Source organism: Oncorhynchus keta, chromosome 22, assembly GCF_023373465.1.
Source record: "Oncorhynchus keta strain PuntledgeMale-10-30-2019 chromosome 22, Oket_V2, whole genome shotgun sequence".
Lineage (NCBI taxonomy): Eukaryota > Metazoa > Chordata > Actinopteri > Salmoniformes > Salmonidae > Oncorhynchus > Oncorhynchus keta.
In genome coordinates, this window is record NC_068442.1 from 11,358,598 (window position 1) to 11,378,207 (window position 19,610).

At 47.2% G+C, this 19,610-nt stretch overlaps 1 protein-coding gene across 1 annotated transcript; it reads left to right on the forward strand.

Annotated features, from left to right (window-relative positions):
• The first annotated feature begins 92 nt into the window (after window positions 1–92).
• nup205 (nucleoporin 205) lies at window positions 93–19,486 on the forward strand. Its single transcript, XM_035798236.2, has 37 exons — window positions 93–452; window positions 1,631–1,773; window positions 2,803–2,974; window positions 3,058–3,202; window positions 3,343–3,502; window positions 3,595–3,823; window positions 3,963–4,303; window positions 4,467–4,583; window positions 4,812–4,949; window positions 5,051–5,201; window positions 5,400–5,602; window positions 5,764–5,946; window positions 6,102–6,152; window positions 6,257–6,466; window positions 6,704–6,941; window positions 7,179–7,368; window positions 7,525–7,727; window positions 9,125–9,289; window positions 9,495–9,734; window positions 9,968–10,117; window positions 10,250–10,321; window positions 10,495–10,652; window positions 10,751–10,831; window positions 11,711–11,902; window positions 12,195–12,501; window positions 13,767–13,915; window positions 14,022–14,213; window positions 14,432–14,553; window positions 16,161–16,426; window positions 16,533–16,603; window positions 16,759–16,887; window positions 17,001–17,124; window positions 17,545–17,711; window positions 17,792–17,921; window positions 18,485–18,613; window positions 18,834–18,889; window positions 19,170–19,486. Exons 1-37 carry the CDS (start codon window positions 425–427, stop codon window positions 19,320–19,322), a joined length of 5,955 nt encoding a protein of 1,984 aa, XP_035654129.1. The 5' UTR covers window positions 93–424; the 3' UTR covers window positions 19,323–19,486.
• The last annotated feature ends 124 nt before the right edge of the window (window positions 19,487–19,610 follow it).

Genomic DNA, 19,610 nt, shown 5'->3' on the forward strand with positions numbered 1-19,610 from the left:
CCAATATGTACGTTGGCCATTTTGTCATCAGAGTGCCGCGCGGTAGTGCTCATTCCTTCAAAGAGTGAATAGGGGTCATTTGGGCACTGGCTTAAAAAAACAAACATTAGCATACATTTCGTGAACAAGAAGTACAATATAACAAATATTTTCCAAGATGTGAGATAATTAACCTGTTCTCTGTAATATCGTACAGTTTGGAATCGTGACATTACGTACTTTCGAGGAAAATAGGAAGGTTTTTCGACTCATTCCCTGACTTCGAGAAGGGATTGCGTGACAATTAGTTTAGCACCTTTGTGACGCAGCATGACAACGTGAACGCGATTTGTCAACAGTCTGCTGGGTGGGGCGTTATATGTTCCCCCATTCTTTTCGCAATTTGATTCCTATCTCCACTCTTCTCTAATATCTTTGTTTTAACATGGCGGCGCAGATGGCGGTAAATTCAGGTATGGGCTTTATTTTTTCTGTTATTTCAAATAATAGAGGAGTGAGAGGTTGCTTATGGTTATTTACCAACTAATCACAATACACGTTTGTTGACGAGGTATTTTAATTGTATAAAATACAGTCTGATTACATAACGGGGAATCTGTGTCAAGTTCAGGCAGTCAGGACAGGAGCGCTAGTAGTTAGCTGACTGCTATGCCATGGTCACTGTAACGTTAATAACATGCGTGGGTATGTTTCATTTAAAATTCGATAAAACAACACAAATGCATTGACATGAAGCAAACGTCCTACCAGTTCAATACAGAGCTGATTAGCTAGTTGCCTATTGCTAGCTTCAAGAGGTCGCTCACCAGGAAACGAATGTAAAGGTTTCACGTGCTAACGTATCACGTTAGTTAGTTAACGTTAGTTAGCTACTGTAGTTAACGAGGTAAATAAAATGTAAAATGACCACACACCAGTTAACTAGCTAACTTGTTCATAGTCTCAACAATGTGCGACTAAACTCTTGTTCACACTGCAGGCCCTAATGCTCACATCTGTTTTGGAATACTGTCTGTCCAAACAGTAAAGTTGCAAGTGACTAAATCAGATGTGTGTGTTCAGACAGCAGTCATTTGCTGACATGGTTACTCTAGTTGGCATAGGAACGATGGGTGTGCGCATTGGTGTAGGATGATTGGTGGTGCACGTGTTTTCTATCACTCAGAAGTTAAGGTGACAACAATGCCTGCCATGGCCATTTCCCAGTGGTTTGGAATGTTCAAAATCATAATGTCAGAAACATTTTTGAAAGCCTCAAGGATAAGATCATAGAACTTTCAAAACGAGGCCCTTTTGGCTAGCCACATATGTCAACTAGATCACTGCAACGATGAACTAACTTGTTAGCTACCACATGTTCTTGTCACACTGTCGACAGAGTAGCTAGCAAGCAACATCAACAAGATATGCCCCAATAAGTTTAATGGCCATTAATCAGATTTTGTATTTGACTTCAAACCACCTACTTCCATGTTCTTTTTGGTTGTTCAGACTGCAGGATAAAAAGCAAATTGATTTGAGTCTCTTCAAACTGCCAATGTGAACAAGGCTTATGAAATGCTCTGAACACATTGTATAGGCTAGACTCAAGACACTGACTGATTTGACTTTACTTGTGTCCCCCTATCAGGAGCCAGTCTGTGGGGGCCGCTGAAGGAGCTATGGGACACAGTGGAGGGTGCAGTGTGGAGGAGGCAACCAGAGAGCGTCCACCTCCTAGACCTTCAACTCAAGAAACACAAGCCCAATTTCCTCTCACTCTACAAGAACCCGGTGAGATGCTGTCAGAAGCTAGGTTTCCATCCAATTGGCAAGATTTTTATGCAAATATTCAAAAGTCTGCATAAAAAGAGTATGCACATTTCCCCAACAAAGATCTGTTTCCATCAAATCCCTCTCTGCGGGGTTGGAAGAAAGCGGATGTTTTCAGGGATACAGTATTTTCAACCTAACTTTAGTTTCCCCTGAAAACCGGATGTGGGGATTCTGCTCGAATGTCTTTTTATGCTTGTTACGTTACCATCAAGTTGTGGATAAAAGGCTGTGTGTAATGATGTAGTAGTGCACATAAAAATAACTTTGTGGTTAAATTCCCATTTACCAAAAAAAAAAAGAAGCTTCATTGCTTTCCATCGCATTTTCAACTCTACTGATGGTTTTGATACAGCGTATTTTGCATTATATAGAGAATTTGCCCACATGCTCTCTAGCCAACAGCTTGCAAATACCGTGCGGGTATAGCCTACATTATGAGATTATTATGGACAAGAGAGCAAGATGATTTTTATTTGTCAAAAGGCAGCCAAGCATCATTTGATCATGTCACCAGAATAAGACCCTCGATATTTATTGGAAAGGAGCGTAAAGCGTATCACAGTGCACTTTCACCACCCTGTGATGTTCATCATAACTTATTTAATCTGTAGCCTAATAAACTGCATGCTTTCCAGAGTCGTAGTGGGAGGACCACAACATATCATCGCGTGACTCCAAATGTACTTCTCGCGTGATGGTTATTTATATCAATATTTTCTCATAATTGTTTCCACCGCCATTTTTCGCATTTCGTTAGTTTTACTGACACCAAGATCCCACCTTGACATGCGTATTTAGTTTTGTAGACATTTGGAAAGTTTACCAACAAATTTGCTGTTTCCATCAGGCCTGTTGTGACATTTACTCCCATAAAAGGTTGGATGGGAACCTGGTTACAGAGACACCAATGAGTTTTACTCATCTGCAAGCCAAGCGGGGGTTGCTAAAGTTGATTTGCTTGATGTTTTCTCTTTTTGTGTTCTTTAGCCAAAGAGTGCAGAGCAGAGGGAGAAGGTGCGGAAAGCCAGCACAGAGGGCATTGCCATCCAGGGCCAGCAGGGGTCACGTCTCCTCCCAGAGCAGCTGCTTACAGAGGCCTTCATCTTGAGTGACCTCTTTGACATTGGAGAGCTGGCAGCCCTGGAGCTGCTGTTGGCAGGTAATATATACAGCGATGAGCACCTTACCATGAGATAAACACTGGCAGGATGTTTGTTTCTAAATATGACTTATCTTTTTCAGGTGAGAACCAGCAGCCCCACTTTCCAGGTCTGAGTCGGGGGCTGGTTGCAGTGCTGCTGTACTGGGATGGAAAGCTCTGCGTGGCCAACTCCTTGCGCTCGCTCATCCAGTCCCGCCATGGCAAGACCTTCACCTTGGAATTAAGGTACGATCTATTTCCCTGTTTACTTCCTACTTTAATATTGTTCAGACCAGTATTTTTTTGGTCTGCGCCTTGATGATTGAACAACAGATGACTATTTTCCTCTGCTCTCTGTTGATTTGGTCGTGTGTGTTCTGTCCCAGTGGGGAGCTGGTGGCCCTCACCACACGCTTCACAGATGAGCTGATGAGCCAGGGCCTGACGAGACGCCTACTGACGCTGGTGTCAGAGATCAATGTAACGCGGGAGTTTGAGCGCCTGCAGAAGGAGCGAGGCCTGGGCAATGAAAAACACAGGAAAGAGGTGAGGAAGCCCTTCTCAGAGGAATTGTATCATGTACAGAAGAGGTTTGTCTTCCTTCCCTCACATGTTCACACATGGTCTTTCTCTGCCAGGTATCGGACCTCATCAAAGAGTGCCGACAGGCACTGGCAGATTGCCTGTTTGCATGGACCTGCCAATCACCTCTAGGTAAGGATGACACCTTGGCCCTTGTTGCCCACCTTGAGACGGTGACAGTGGAAGCTGATGGCTCATTGGACAGCGTGAATCTGGCTCTCGTCATGGCACTGCTGTACTGTCTGGACGTCAGCTTCCTGGAGCAAGGAACAGAAGATAGAGAAGGTTAGAATTGCCATGTATTCTGTTGCCGTGTTACCTGAACATGCTGCAACACAGCAATGTCGACCCTGAAGTTGTGTAGACTACTTCTATGTAAATACTACACCAAAATGGTTTGTGTGTGTGTGTGTGTGTAAACCAGACCTCCTCCAGGCCCTGCCCCTGCTGACAGAGAAGCAGTACGTGTCTGCAGTACACAGTCGTCTGGTGGATGGGAGGCCCTGGAAGCTGCCTGGGCTGCAGGCTGTGTGTCGGCTGGCCTGGGCCCTGGCCCTGCATGCCCTCTCCCAGCTGCCCCAGGGCTCAGCCCTGGCAGAGTTTACAGAGGCAGATGAGGCACTGGCCGACCAGGCCCTGCTAGGAGGTGTCTTCCTCTTCATGACAGAGGGCATGCTGGGATGTGAGGGCTTCACTCATGATGAATTCTACACCCGCCGCCTCCATTCCCTCATCACTGACTTCCTGGCACTCATGCCCATGAAGGTTAGCAATGCCACCAGTTTTGCTTTGTGGCTGTGCATTGGTGTGTTTGAGTATGATAGGAATTTCAATATCGTGTAGTCCTCAATTTTTCAGGGTGAAGATATTTATTTCCTTTACGCAGAAGTGTGTATGTGCAAGTTTCAAGGTGTGTGACGTCTTGCAGGTGAAGCAGCTGCGTAACCGTGCTGACGAGGACGCCAGACTGGTCCACATGTCTCTGCAGATGGGCAGTGAGCCTCCGTCCTCCCTGAGGAAAGACCTGGACCACCTCATGATCCTGGTCAGCCTTCATTACTTCACCCTAAACACTCACTGTCACTAGTGGATTACATGGGGCTTTCTTATTGCTATATGCTGTGAAAGTGACTAGTCGTTTGCTAGCAATTTACATTGCAACATGACGCGCTGGGGGGAGGGAGGGGGATAAGGAACAGCAAACATGACCGTTGCTTTCACAGAGTAGCATTGGCTAAGCATATTTGTCTGACTTCCTTCTGTGTGTTTGTAGATCGGAGAGTTCTATAGCAAGGACCCGTTTGGGCTGGAGCTGGCTCTGGAGTTCTGGTGCCACACTGAGTCCCTCCAGCACACCTCCCTCCAGGGCTCCTACCTGGGCATGGCCATGCAGAGGCCCCCACACAAACAGGTATGATCATCTTCCACATCCACCTTCCTCCCTAGATTAAAAAGTAAGATAATTTATTCTCCAATGGGACCTTTTATAACAGCTTGTGTGCTGTGCCACAGGTGGTGCTGTCTAAATTTGTGCGTCAGATGGGGGACCTGCTGCCCCCCACCCTGTACATCCCTTACCTGCGCATGCTGAAGGGCCTGGCCAATGGCCCCCAGTGTGCCCACTACTGCTTCAGCCTGCTAAAGACCAACGGGGCCCCACACGGTAACTAAACACTCACCTTCAAGGCCCTGTAGGAATCTGTAAAGATACAAAGCAATTGTCTAATGTTCTCACTAATGGAGTTCCGCAGGGCTTGGTACTAGGTCCTTTCTTGTTCACTAGCTAAAGATAAATGCAGCCTTCATTCACGATTTTTAAGGACACCACCAGATAATACATTGGGCTCTGTTGTTTGTTTAGGGGATAACATGCAGGTGACCGGCAGCCCTGTGTCCTGGGAGCACTTCTTCCACTCCCTCATGCTGTACCATGAGAACCTGCGCCGAGACCTGCCTAATGCTGATGCCACACACTATCGCCTCCCGCCAATAAGAGGCATCACACAGAGGGAGCTGGACGGCCTGACCTCTTTCCTGCAGCTGCTCTGTACCATCATTACCTGGGTATGAAGTGGTTTGCTGAAGACTGATCTGAACAGACAATGAACACATAAAGCATGTTAAAACAAACATGGGGGTCACACAGTCACAAGCAGGGATTGAAATGAAGCTATCTTAAGTCTTTCATTTGCCAAGGTGATATCTCATTTGACACTGTTTTTCAGAGTGAGAATGCCCGCCTGGCCTTGTGTGAGCACCCCCAGTGGACCCCGGCTGTGGTGATGCTGGGGCTGCTGCAGTGCAGTGTGCAGCCGGTCCTCAAGGGGGAGCTCCTGCTCTGCCTGGCTGCCTTTGGCAAGTCTCCGGAGATAGCTGCCTCCCTCTGGCAGTCACTGGAATACACTCAGGTAAGTCCGGTGTATAGTGAGGAGGAATGAAAATCTGTAAAAACACATGTCTCGTGCATAAGTATTGATAGTGCATCTGAGGTGTTGGTATTGTCTGACCTGCCAGGATCGCTTACAAAGCGCCAAACGCTCATGTTCTGGTCATTTCTATCCAGATTCTTCAGACAGTGCGGGCCCCTGGACAGAAACAAGCTGCTGGGATTGAGGTGAGATTTTGCCTGCGTGCATTGTCTGTGTGTGGCACTGCGTACGTTGTTTGCTTGTACACATGTATCTGCTTGTACACAACCTTTCTCCTTGTCCCTCTCAGGTGGAGCTGAATGAGATTGAGTCGAGCTGTGAGGAGTATCCTCTGACCAGAGCCTTCTGTCAGCTCATCAGCACATTGGTCGAGAGCGCCCTACCCGTCAACCTGGGGGCGGGGCTCCGTGCGCCAGGATTCCAGCCCTACCTGACCTTCCTGCGTGACGCCGTTTTCCTTCCCTTCCCCACCAGAGCCTATCGCCGTGCTGCTGAGAAGGTACGGGAATCTCTCCACAGTTGAGGTCCCTTGTTGGTGACATTAGATGGGAACTGCATAAGACCGGTTTCTGTGGTTGAGGATCACATTTAGCTAGTGAAATTCATTACAACCCATGTCAGCACTTGCTCTCAGATGGCATAGAAGTGTGTTTTGCTACTAATACTTACTTCAGGTTTGTCTCACTCTCCACCCCCTCTCTCCCATCACCTCTCCACCACATATGCCCTCTATCAGTGGGAGGTAGCAGATGCTGTTCTGGAGGTGTTCCACAAGCTGCTGAGGGACTACGAGCCCCAGCCCTCAGACTTTGTCCAGGAAACAGTGGAGCTCCAGGGTGAGCAGGTGCTGGCCCACAAGCCCCCCGGCCACAGCCTCATGTTCCACCTGCTCAACGACTCGCCCACCCTCACCCTCTGCCTCAGCCTGCTGGAGGAGGGCGTGCGTCAGCTAGACACCTACTCCCTCTTCGCTGGTCAGTACACACACACACACACACCTGTTAGAACTGTTTTTCTTTTGTTTTTACACAGTTGACTTCCCTGTTAGCATTGTACAAGGAGGGGGACATTTGCGTTTGAGTTGAGACCTGATCATATTTCCAGTATTTTCTCAGGTCACATTGTTGGGTGGCTCACATTTCCGATATCTCGAGATTACATTTCTTTACATCCACTCATCACTATTGGTTCTGTGACTGTCTGACTTGCAGGTAAAAAACAGCTGGAGTCTGCGGTGTTGCACTGCCTGTGTCTTCTGGACCTGGCCCTGCAGAAAGAGGTGGTGTTCATGGACCTGCTGAGGGAGAGCCAGGCCTCCCTCATCGTCTCTCCCCTGGAGCAGCTCCTGCAGGGCGTCAGCGCCCAGAGCCGCCGGGCTGACCACATCGTCAACATCGCCAGGTACTGGAACACTTATCTCACCAGGGACTACACAAGAGGAGACGTTGTGCTAAATCTGGGACATACGCAGAAATGTTGACTTTGAAGTTGAAGTACATTGTCCCTGTCAAATGAAAACAATAGTTGAATTCCCTCTCTCTCTCTTGTCCCTGGCAGGTACCTGTACCACAGCAGTTCCAACCCGGAGGCGGCCTTCCAGAGTGCTAAGATCCTGCAGAGGATCGCCCGCTACCCCAACATCCAGAACAGACTGGTGGGAGACTTCACACACGACCAGACTGTGAGTGACAAGTTGATGGCTGGCTTCGTGGAGTGTCTGGACAACGAGGGGGCTGAGGAGGGACTAGAGAAAGGAGACGGTGAGTCACACTCTCCTTCTATCATCAATGTTTATCTCTGAGTGTGAAAGATGTCCAGCCTGCCCATCAAAGACCGACTGCCCCTGAAAAGCACCTTCTCATTTTAAAAACAGCCTTTGTTGCATCGATACGAGTCCGAAACATTCATTCTAATGTCAATTGACTACAATGTGTAAGTAGGATAATTTTGGTCATAAAGTCAGTTTGGTCCAAAACTTAGATTTGTGAGATGATTATAGGAACAAACTGTATATCACGGAACGAAGGGTGTTGTAACCGTTTTCCTTGGGTTTATTTCAATCCTGCCCACAACTGGCAGCACCCAAGTAATCAGCAATTTGGAGCCCAGCTGCACATGAATCAATCGTAACGCCCATTGGCAACTTGGTTTGACATTGGACATCCCTATGGGGATAGTTGGGGACCATCAGTAAATTACACCATTTACATGGGACAATATATTTTTTAAAGTCCATAGCTCCAAATTTCAATGACTAAACCTCAAACTATAGAAATGATAGAAATTCATATACAAATATTGAAAGCATTTTATGTGACAACCGAAAGATGCAGCATGAAAATATTGTTCCATTTACATTGTGTAATTTATTGCCTGGCCCCAGTGATAGGCTATCCAATGCCAATTTTGCCACGGTTGCACAATAGCTAATTGGTGAAAGAAGTTGGCTAGCCTAGACGACTTCAAGACACAACTTAGTCTAACCAGGTCACCTAGAAGGGTGAGTGACGAAAGGCGTCCTTATGCTACCCATCCGAAACTGTATTGAACAGTGTGTCTTATGATGACATTTTGGTCTTTGGTTTTTTCGGCTGTTCGTGCACAATTTTTTTTTTCTCTCGAGGCAAGCTGAAGTTTGGTAGCCGAAGTCTGCGCCCCTTTGTCGGTGATTGGTCAACAGTAGGGAGTCTTCAATGAAGCGCTTGTTGTCATTCAACAAGAGATTAATGGTGTTCATGCGCAATTTTACATCTAAGTGAAAACATTTGCGATTAAGGACACCTCAGCAAATTTATATTTATTGAGTTAGATCAATTCGGACTATTTTTAGGAAGTGTATACTGGCTACGGCGTCTCTAGATGGACAAACCGTACTATTGCCGAAAGTCTTTTGAGGGAGTATGTGCGCACACTTGTTCGGTTCACCTAGCTGAGTTTAGCTAGGTGCCAGCCAAACCGAAGAACGTGGAAGGCTTAACTGTGTACTGTTTCGGCAGAGGGAATTTACAAACGCTTGTCATGTGCGAACATGACAACATTTGGCCTCGGTCATGGCCGCTGCATTTCTTAATGACCAAGCCCATTCGGTCACTTTGCTCAGCACATCCGTTCAGTCACTCCAATTCACCACCTCTCCTCTCTCTCTCTTCCCCCCCAGACTCTGAGCCAGCGAAGAAGGAAGCGAGGATCCGCCACGAGACCCAGATCCACATCCTGAACCTGCTGATCACCTCCCTGGAACTGAAGACCCCCAACCTGGCTCTCTACCTGCTGGGCTACGAGGTCAAGAAGCCCATCAACTCCACCAACCTGCAGGACGCAGGTCAGTAGCTGCTCTTTTCTTTACATCGGGGCTGTATACATTAGGGCACACCGTAGAAAAAAAGTTTTTGCAACGAAAAAACAAACAGTTTAAACTAGAGTTGGTTCAGGTAGTCCCTCATCGTTTCAGTTTATTACTGTTTGGTACGACCCCGGCTTTCATGACTCCACCAGCTTACCGTTGTAAAATCTTCTCTGTGTATCAGGTGTGCTGGGGTGCCCACGGAGCTGCCTGCATGCCATCCTGAGTCTGCTGCAGAGAGGCAGTGAGAGACGCTCGGGACCCGTGCTCACCAGCCAGGCCCCACACCTGGCTGAGCTCTGTTACCAGGTGATCTACCAGCTGTGTGTGTGCTCGGACACGTCAGGACCCACCATGCGCTACCTGAGGACCAGCCAGGACTTCCTGTTCACCCACCTGCAGCACCTGCCCTTCATCCTACCAGGTGAGCTCCTCACTGGCATCTCAATACACTTCCTATCCTGGTCTCCTCTCCTTCATCTGCTCTGAATCTGACAAACAGGATAGGTGGAAGTATTACGGCAGATGCCAACCAGGGCATTTGTACACCTACAAAGACTCAGTCATCCTTCTTAACTGAGCCGACAGAGAGGAAGGCGACTACTCGGGGTGTCACACTCTTCTCTCTAGCCTGTGTCCCTCCCTCTACCCTTCCAGGTGATGAGATCTCCGCCCTGTCCCAGATGTCCTGGCTCATGAAGACAGCGGCCATCGAACTCCGAGTAACATCACTCAACCGCCAGCGTTCACACACCCAGCGCCTCCTCAACCTGCTGCTGGATGACCAGCCTCGCACTCAGCACGCAGGTAACCACTACGACACACACACACTGTAGAACTTGCATTCTTTGGGATGAGTTGTTGTTCATTGATGTAAATGGGATATGAGTAAAAGTGGAAAAGCAGAAGGCATGACAGTCGATCTGTTTCTTTAATCAGCGGATGGGGAGACCGGCATGGAGGAGAGCAGATCTGTCAGTGGATTCCTGCACTTTGACACCGTCTCCAAAGGTTAGTTCTAGTTCTTCACACCAACGTATCTAACTGTGAACCATATACAATCTGTCACTATAGGCCCTTTTTGTATTGTAAGTTGCGGAAGCCAAGAGCTGGTTGTTTAGCTTGTTGTACCGTATCATTTTATGGCGTATTCATCTGCTGTCCATGTGTGACGACATCATCAGTGCGTAGGAAGCTCCTCAGTGTGCTGGATGCCATTAACTTCAGCCAGGATGTGCCAGAGCTGCTGCAGCTGGACTTTTTTGAGCGCACTCAGATCGAGCAGGTCATCGCCAACTGCGAGCACGTCAACGAGCACGGACACACCGTCTGCAACGTCAAGGTGGGCCTGGCTTTCAGTTTGCGTATGTAAACACAACCTTGTTTTCAATGCATTTTTGTTACTATGTCATTTTTCTAATGATGTCGTCATCTCCACAGTTACTCCATCGAGTCCTGGTAGCGGAGGTCAACGCCCTTCAGGGGATGGCAGCCATTGGACAGAGGCCACTGTTGATGGAGGTGAGTGCTGGCAGTATGAGTTAGAGCAGGGAATTTTGAACCGGGGTCCGCGGTACTGCAGTGGGTCTGTGTTCTTTAGTTATTTTAGAAAAAATATTTAGGATTTTTTTTTCTGAAAACAAATTATTTGATTATCACAAGCTGCAACAGAATATTATCGTGGATACTATTTTTGTCTCTGCGTCTAGTATGAAGGAAGTCTGAGGTAGTTTCACAAGCTAACTATCGTTAGCACAATCGATCAAATTGATTTAAAGCCCTTTTCTCACCAACCGAAACCTAGCCTAAAACACCAAAGAGCAAGCAATGCAGATGTAGAAGCACAGTGGCTGGGGAGGTGGGAAGGAGGATGGGGGGAGGGGGGGACTAACAAAGAGAACTATAACATTTAAAAAACGATAGTCTATTGATTTTGATATGTTTGAGCAGAGGAACACAGGATTAGCCATGGCAAAATGCTACATTTTCTCTCGGTTCAATGGACAGATGTATAACATTGCAGAAAATTGGTTTAACAACCGCAACATTTTCTCTATGCTGCCAAGATACTTCCTAGCTAATATACTATGTTAGTTTACACTTCCAATAATTGGTGGGGTGGTCAAAATAATGAAACAAATCTATTCATTTGAAAAATTTGACTACTTCTATTTGCTATTATTCACAATGATAAAATGTGATATTACATTTTTGCTAACATATAGTAGGGGTCACTGGACAAAAAGTTTAAAACCCCTTATTCAGAGTATAGTAGTATGTTCTTTTCCTTGCAAAATGATGCTCAGGAGACGTGTGAAGCGTTACAGAACATTAAGAAAGAAACATTCTGACTGTTTCACCTAACTGAACAAACCCTTGATTTGTGCGCTCACTCCCCAGGAGGTGAACTCCATCCTGCAGCAGGTGGTGGAGAGGAATCGTGTGCGTCGGAGCCTGAGTGCCAAGCGCCATGCGCTGCAGTCATGGAGAGGTCTGGTGGAGACCCTGCTCACCGCCTGCCCTGCAGACCTCATCCCTGCAGATGACAGACAGATCATAATCAGGGACCTGCTGCTGGACCTGCATGACAAGGTGTGTGTTTGTGGACATGTTTAACTATACTTGTGGGGACCAGAAGAATAGTAAACGTAAAAAATTTGACCAACTGGGGACATAAAGGGTTTAGGGTTAGAATTAGGTTTATGGTTAGGAGCTAGTGTTAAGGTTAGGTGTTTGGGTTAGGTTTATGGTTAGGGGAGATAAGATTTTGAATGGGACTGAATTGTGTCCCCACAAGGTTAATTATACAAGACTGTGTGTGTGGGAGAGATTGTGTGTGTATGGCAACTCTGTAAAATGGTCTAAGTTCTCCTGTCTCTACCAGGTATTGTCAGAAGACTCCGCAGGAGAGCTGATGCCCATAGTAGCCGGGGCTGTGTTCACCCTCACCGCCCACCTCAGCCAATCGGTGCTGTCGGAGCAGCAGCAGGGGGCGGGGCTGGAGGGAGGCTCATCGTCGGGCTTCGCCTCCATCGCTAACTCTGCTCTGCACCTGATCCTGAGGAAGCTGCTTGACTTCATCCTCTGTACGGGTGGTGGATTCCAGCGTCTGCGTGCACACCTGTACGGCGCTCTGCTCTACTATCTACAGATCGCCCAGAAACCTGAGGAGCCAGATACACTGCAGCAAGGTATTGTTGAGCTACAGTATTGCTGGGAAGACGCAAAAAAACTTGGGAGAATTATGGACGCAACTTTAGGACGCTATGTAGTAGTGTGTATTTTCTCTGGTCATTGTTTGCAAACCTTAGTTTAGTTTATTAATTTGACCATTTTTAAAAACAAGCACACAAAACTATAAAAATACTTTCATGTAGATGAGTAGAATCATTGACGATTAAACACAGCAAAGTCTAGGAATTTACATTGTGGTTGTCTTGTGGCAGGTAGCCTAGTGGTTAGAGCATTGGGCCAGTTACCGAAAGGTCGCTGGTTCAAATCCCTGACCCAACAAGGTGAAAAATCTGTCTGCCCTTAAGCAAGGAACTTAACTTAGCTCCTGTAAGTCTCTCTTGATAAGAGCGTCTGCTAAATGGCTAAAATGTCAATGTAAAATGTGACAAGATGGCTCGGCAACGCAGTTGTACACCGTATGGCATCAAAGGGAGATATAGATAGATATCTCAAAATCAAAGAATACCTCAAATGTTTATTATTGAGGTTATATCGAAGGGGACATAATATGATCATACAGTTTCTAAAGTAGCAATCTGTTTCATGTTATTTATCACCGGATTTACTTAACACAAGGCAGGTAAATCATGACATGGCACAAGTGGGCCTTCCCTCTTGTTTTCTATTGCTCCTCTATTGTTCCTCAATCAACGGGGGAGGCCAATGACATCACGACTTCCTTCTTTTTAAAGCTGCCTAGAGAGGCTATTGTTTTTATTGGCAAAGGCCGCTCATTCCATTCGGAGGCTCCAGTATACAAGAAAGTACCTTTCCCAGCATTACTCCTGACCCGGTATAAGCAGACATTAGCAACACCTGATCTGGTGTTGTGGTTGTGTGCATCTCTAACATGGGGAAAGTAATCAGTCACATCTGGGCGCAGAATCAAAAATAATCCTGGACACCCTAGCCTCAACAGGCAGCCTGTTGAGTTCCTGAAAGCAGCACCTGCCTATGTGAGTACGTGGACTCTCCTTCAATACTACCCTGATCAGTTTATTCTGGGCTATCTGGAGCTCCCCCTTCAGAAGCTTAGATAAGCCCCCAACACATACAACTACTAGCGTAGTCAAAATGACATTGAATGAGGGCAGTGGCTAGCATTTACCTCACACTTATAAAAGCAAGAAGATTGACCTGTGCGGTTAATGCGGGAAGAGATTTCAGACCCCAAGCAAACTAAAGATGCATATCTTTGTCATCTTTCCCTCCCTCTCTCCAGCGGGGAAGTCTATGTGGGAGCGTCTGACTGCTCCTGAGGATGGTTTCTCCAAGCTACAGAGGGAGAACCTGGCCATCATCGAGAGCTACGGCACAGCCCTCATGGAGGTGGTGTGCAGGGATGCCTGCGACGGCCATGAGATCGGCAGGGTGTGAAATCAGACGCACGCACACACTAACAATCAATCCGATATGCAATACTGTATCTTGAACTCCAGCCTGCCTGTCTGACTTCCTCTGCTTCTCTCTTTGTCAGATGCTTGCCCTGGCCGTGCTGGACCGGATCCTGTCCATAGACCGTCAGAGCCAGTGGCTGCTGTACGTGTGTAACAGTGGTTACCTGCGTGTGTTGGTAGAGAGCCTGAGGCAAGACGATACAGCCCTGCAGACCCTGCTCAGCCCCCAGCCCCCGCTGCTCAAACCTCTCTACATCTACGAGAGCAAGATGGTGAGAAAGGGAAGGGAGTGCACAAACACTAACCTTAAAGGTTACAGCACTCACTGCTCCAAAACGTTTACATCTATGTGTGAGATAGAAAGGGTTTATATTCATACACTCCCCCACCCTCAAAAGGGAGTGTGTACACACACACACACACACACACACACACACACACACACACACACACACACTAAATGACCCACTGTTCTTTGTTTGTCTGTTAGGCCCTGTTGACGCGAGTGGCTAAGACAGGCCAGGGGGCCGTGGAGCTGCTGCGCTGTGGTCTGGTGTCTCAGCTGGTGGAGTGTCAGGTGTTTGACATGGTGCCTGACAGTGACTCACACAGGTAAGGAGGGGATGAAGAAGTAGAGTGAAACGGCTGGAAAGAGGGCGTTACAGATTGTTCTTTGTGGTCACTCTCAAAGTAACTTTTTTTCCTTAGCCATCACATACAGTGCATTCCGAAAGTATTCAGACCCCTTGACTTTTTCCAGGTTTTGTTACATTACAGCCTTATTCTAAAATGTATAATTGTTTTTTTCTCAATCTACACACAATACCCCATAATGACAAAGCAAAAACAGGATTTTAGAAATGTTTGCAAATGTATAAAACTTATATCACATTTACATAAGACGCTACAAGCTTGGCACACCTGTATTTGGGAAATCTCTCCCATTCTTCACTGCAGATCCTCTCAAGCTCTGTTCAGGTTGGATGGGGAGCGTCACTTCACAGCTATTTTCAGGCCTCTCCAGAGCTCTTCGACCTGGTTTAAGTCCGGGCTCTGGCTGGGCCACTCAAGGACATCCAGAGACTTGTCCCGAAACCACTCCTGCGTTGTCTTGGCTGTGTGCTTAGGGTCGTTGTCCTGTTGGAAGGTGAACCTTCAACCCAGTCTGGGGTCCTGAGCTCTCTGGAGCAGGTTTTTTTTCGCAGTCTCTCTGTACTTTGCTCCCGTTCATCTTTGTCTCGATCCTGACTAGCCTCCCAGTCCCTGCTGCTGAAAAACACCCCTAGAGCATGATGCTGCCACCACCATGTTTAACTGTAGGGATGGTGCCAGGTTTCCTCCAGATGTGACGCTTGGCATTCAGGCCAAAGAGTTCAATCTTGGTTTCATCAGACCAGAGAATCTTGTTTCTCATAGTCTGAGAGTCCTTTAGGTGCCTGTCATGTGCCTTTTACTGAGGAGTGGCTTCCATCTGGCCACTCCACCATAAAGGCCTGATTGGTGGAGTGCTGCAGAAATGTTTGTCCTTCTGGAAGGTTCTCCCATCTCCACAGAGGAGCTCTGTCAGTGACCATCGGGTTCTTGGTCACCTCCCTGACCAAGGACTTTCTCCCCCGATTGCTCAGTTTGGCCGGGCGTCCAGCGCTAGGAAACGTCTTAAGAAGAACTGTGTTCTTGGGGACCTTCAATGCTGCAGACATTTTTTGCTACCCTTCCCCAGATCTGTGCCTCGACACAATCCTGTCTTGGAGCTCTACGGACAATTCCTTCGACCTCATGGCTTGGTTTTAGCTCTGACTTGCATTGTCAACTGTGGGACCTTTTTATATAGACAGTTGTGTGCCTTTCCAAATGATGTCCAATCAATTGAATTGACCACAGGTGGACTCCATTCAAGTTGTAGAAACATCTCAAAGATGATCAATGGAAACAGGATGCACCTGAGCTCAATTTTGAATCTCATAGCAAATACTTATGTTAAATGAGATATTTCAGTTTTTTTTTAAATATAAATTTGCAAACGTGTCTAAAACAGTTTTTGCTTTGTTATTATTGGGTATTAGATTGATTTAAAAATGTATAAGTCTAATGTAACAAAGTGAAAAAAGGGTAGATGTCTGCATACATTCCGAATGCCCTGTGTGTATCCTTATTGATTTAACTGAATCGTGGTATAAATCTGAGTTGTCATATTTGACCCGTTCCCTGTGTGTCTCTAGGGTGTTTGGTCAGAGGGACCCTTCAGGGTTCATCCCCAGCCCTCTGGACCGCTACAGACAGATCCTACTGCCTGCTCTCAGGTTGTTCCAGGTCATCCTCACGTCCACCACCACACACCACCAGCAGGGGGCAACACAGGTCCTCCAGTGGCTGATCGTCCATGCTGACACCATCCAAGGGCTGCTGCGCTGTCAGGAGCTCAGTATGGGAGCGCTGCAGGAACTCTCCCTGCTCACAGGCATCATCAGCAAGACTGCCCTGCCAGGTACATACACAGCCACACCAGAGACAGTCACAACACCTAGCTGGGGCACACCTGGGTTCGGGACTAATGTGATATTATGGTGCTGGTTTTGTGTGTGTGTGTGTAGGAGCTCTTGAGGGACAGGACGTGAACAGTGCAGCTCTGCCAGAGTTCCAGGGTCACATTAGCAGATTTCAGGTAGATACTGGCACGATACTAACACCCTGTCTCACGCTCCTGTGTCTCTTTTCAGGACCTTCAGTCACAGCGTCAGTAGCTGGACATTTAGTCCTGCTAGGTTACTCAATCCAATCAGGTATTTTGTGATGTGTAACAACATGCCTCTCCCCTAGCGTCAGTGTCTGTCTCTGCTGGGCCGTCTGGCGGGGAGCGAGAGGGAGCGACTCCTGAAGCAGGCAGAGATTGCAGCCCCGGGGGACCCTGCCGAGCGACGGGAGGAGATGGAGGTGGCCATGCAACAGGTACGATAGAGGAATGGTAAAAAGAAAATCAATGTAGCCCGTTTCCAGATCTGTTTGTTTCGTCTTTCCAACTCCTGTTGTAACAATGACAGTGTTTTTATTGTTGTCCCCAGGTGTGTGCTAACATCATGGAGTACTGCCAGACCCTGCTACTGCAGAGCTCAGCCCAGGCCCAGTTCAGCATCTGTCTCTTCAGCCCCTCGGTCAACGAACCAGCCAGCCGAGACGGCCACACAGGTTAGACTCTCTTCCGCTACGCTGCGTGTCTTAATAATTTGGTGGCTGGTTATATTTGTCCTATTTCATTGGAATTGTGTTTTTTTGCTTATCCCAACCGTTCCTCTTAAGACACCTACTGCCAGAGTATGTGTGTGGGATATAAATCCTAACCCGCTTCACGTCTATCTGTTCCTGGAGAGCTACCCTCCTGTAGGTTTTTGTTCCAACCCCAGTTGTAACTAACCTGATTCTGTTTATAAACCAGCCAATGATACAAATCAGGCACACTAGATAATGGTTGGAGTGACAACCTACAGGATGGTAGTGCTCCAGGAACAGGGTTGGAGAGCCTTGACTTACACACGCACACCCACCCACATGTTCCTCTCAATCTCCCCCGTCTGTGAATGACTAAAATCCTCTCCTGCCCTGCCTCAGACCTGGCCCTGCCATCAGCCCTGTACTCTCGTGTGCCCAGCCTGGGTCTGGTTCTCTTCCTGCTGAAGAACAGCGCTGCAGACTTCTTCCGCTTCCACCAGAGCCATAGACAAGCCCTGGGCAAGCTGCAGAGCCTGGAGCAGCTGCCCCCAGAAGAGCTCAAGGAGGTAACACACACACTCGACCTCTTGATAAGGTGATGTATAAAGTGCCTCAGCCCTAACCAGTCTCTCTGTCCTGTGTGTAGCTGTGCGCGGCCCTGGTGTCTGGTACTGGTGGAGTAGAGAAGATCTCCTCTGTTCAGCGGAGCCTCTTGGCCAAGAGACGCCTGGTCCAGCTCATCAACAACAGAGCAAAGCTGCTGGCCCTCTGCTCCTGTATCCTACTATATTAAATTGAACCAGACCAGATTAAGCCAGATTAAATTACATTTAGCTACCCCCCTGACCAGACTGCTGTGCAGGAGTTAGGTAAAGGGACTGAGCTAAAGGTTTATGGTTAATCTCAGGGTGGTTTTGATTTAGAGACAGGGGTGTTGAACAAGCCCATTCAATCTGGCCCGCGGGTGGTTTGAGTTAAACAAAAAAAGATATTAATTTATATTTTTGTGGGAAAATTCTCAATTGTAATGCCTAAAACCAAATGGAAACTGTAGAAGTGCTAATGGACCTAGATTTCTAGTCTTTTCACAAGCTAGATAGTCAGAAAGTATCACATTCCAAAAGTTATGGATAGACCATTTTTTAGAAACATTTTAAGTGTGGGCCTCCCGACCTCTGAAGACCAGATGTGACCCGTGGTAGAAAAATGTGACACTTGTTAAAGTATTATTGATGCAATTCCCTGAGCTGTAGCTGCATTCATGTAAATGGAACATTTCTTTGAAAATGCCGTCATAAGTGGTGAGCATGAGAAATGCCTTGACCTAACCACACCTCAGATGTGATTGAGACCTGCCTGTTTGTGATGTGGCGCCACCTGGAGTACTACCTGTTGTACTGCACCCCCACTGACCCCAAAGACTCCCTAATGCCTGGCGCCAGCGCCTACAGATCACGCTTGACTGACGGTGAAGCTCTAAACTGGCTCAATTAACCCTCTGGGGTGGATTAAGATTGGTCCCCTAGGGATAGCAGAAATGTTTAGATTATTTGGGGGGGGATTATTTTTTCTTTACCTCTCAATCTGAACCTTCTTTCATCTATATCATGACAAATGATGGGTAGCCTTTTTCCTGGTTGTGTTGATCACATCCCTTCTTACGGGTGTGCTTCTCCTGTGTTCCCCAGACTCGTTTGGACGTGCCCTGGGCCTGTCCCGAGTCAGCCAGCAAGACCTGGAACAGGTGAGTTACTTTATCTGGACTATGCTAACAGTGGGGGAGAAACATGTTTGTAAATCTGTACGTGTCCTCCGTGTCAAAGGGCGGAGTGTGACAGGGCCTATGTCTACACAGAGTACCTAGAACAATGTGTGATTGAGAGCACCGATTTTTAGGAAAAATATGTACAGGTGATGATGCATGTATAGGAATTAGTGAGTGTTTTCAGCTTGAGTGGCAGACACTTGCAAGTCTCTCGTGAGTTAGTTCCCAGTAAGACTGACTCCTCTCCTGTCATCTCCAGCTGCAGAGTGACATGGGGGCAGGCTTCGGAGAGGCTCTACAGAGGAAGCTGCTGGAGGTAGAGGGGCTGTACAGCCAGGTCCGCTCCCGATACACCTTCATCCAGGCCCTGGTACGCAGGATCCGAGGCCTGCTCCGCCAGCCCAAGAGCTGAGACACTCAACGGCCCATACATAACAGACCTTTACAAAAACACACTCATGAAATATTAAATGAAAGATTTTTTTGGCTTGATCATAGCTTTTGGTGATATGGATTTTTTTCTTTTCTATTGTGAAATTAAAATACTTTTCTAAAATGTAATGATTTACCAACTAATTATTGGTTTGTTTCCTCTTTTGTAATGGGACTCATGATCAGAGAAAGTAGGAAAGAGAACTAAAACTGTCAAGGTCAACAAGTCATAGTGAAAGTAGGATCATATTCACAAAGCAACCAGTGA

Coding starts and splice junctions, on each gene's coding strand:
- nup205 (XM_035798236.2), top strand. CDS start 425: ATGGCGGCGCAGATGGCGGTAAATTCAG. Junction 3,203..3,342: donor ACCTTCACCTTGGAATTAAG/GTACGATCTATT, acceptor GTTCTGTCCCAG/TGGGGAGCTGGTGGCCCTCA. Junction 16,888..17,000: donor TGGAGGTGGCCATGCAACAG/GTACGATAGAGG, acceptor TGTTGTCCCCAG/GTGTGTGCTAACATCATGGA.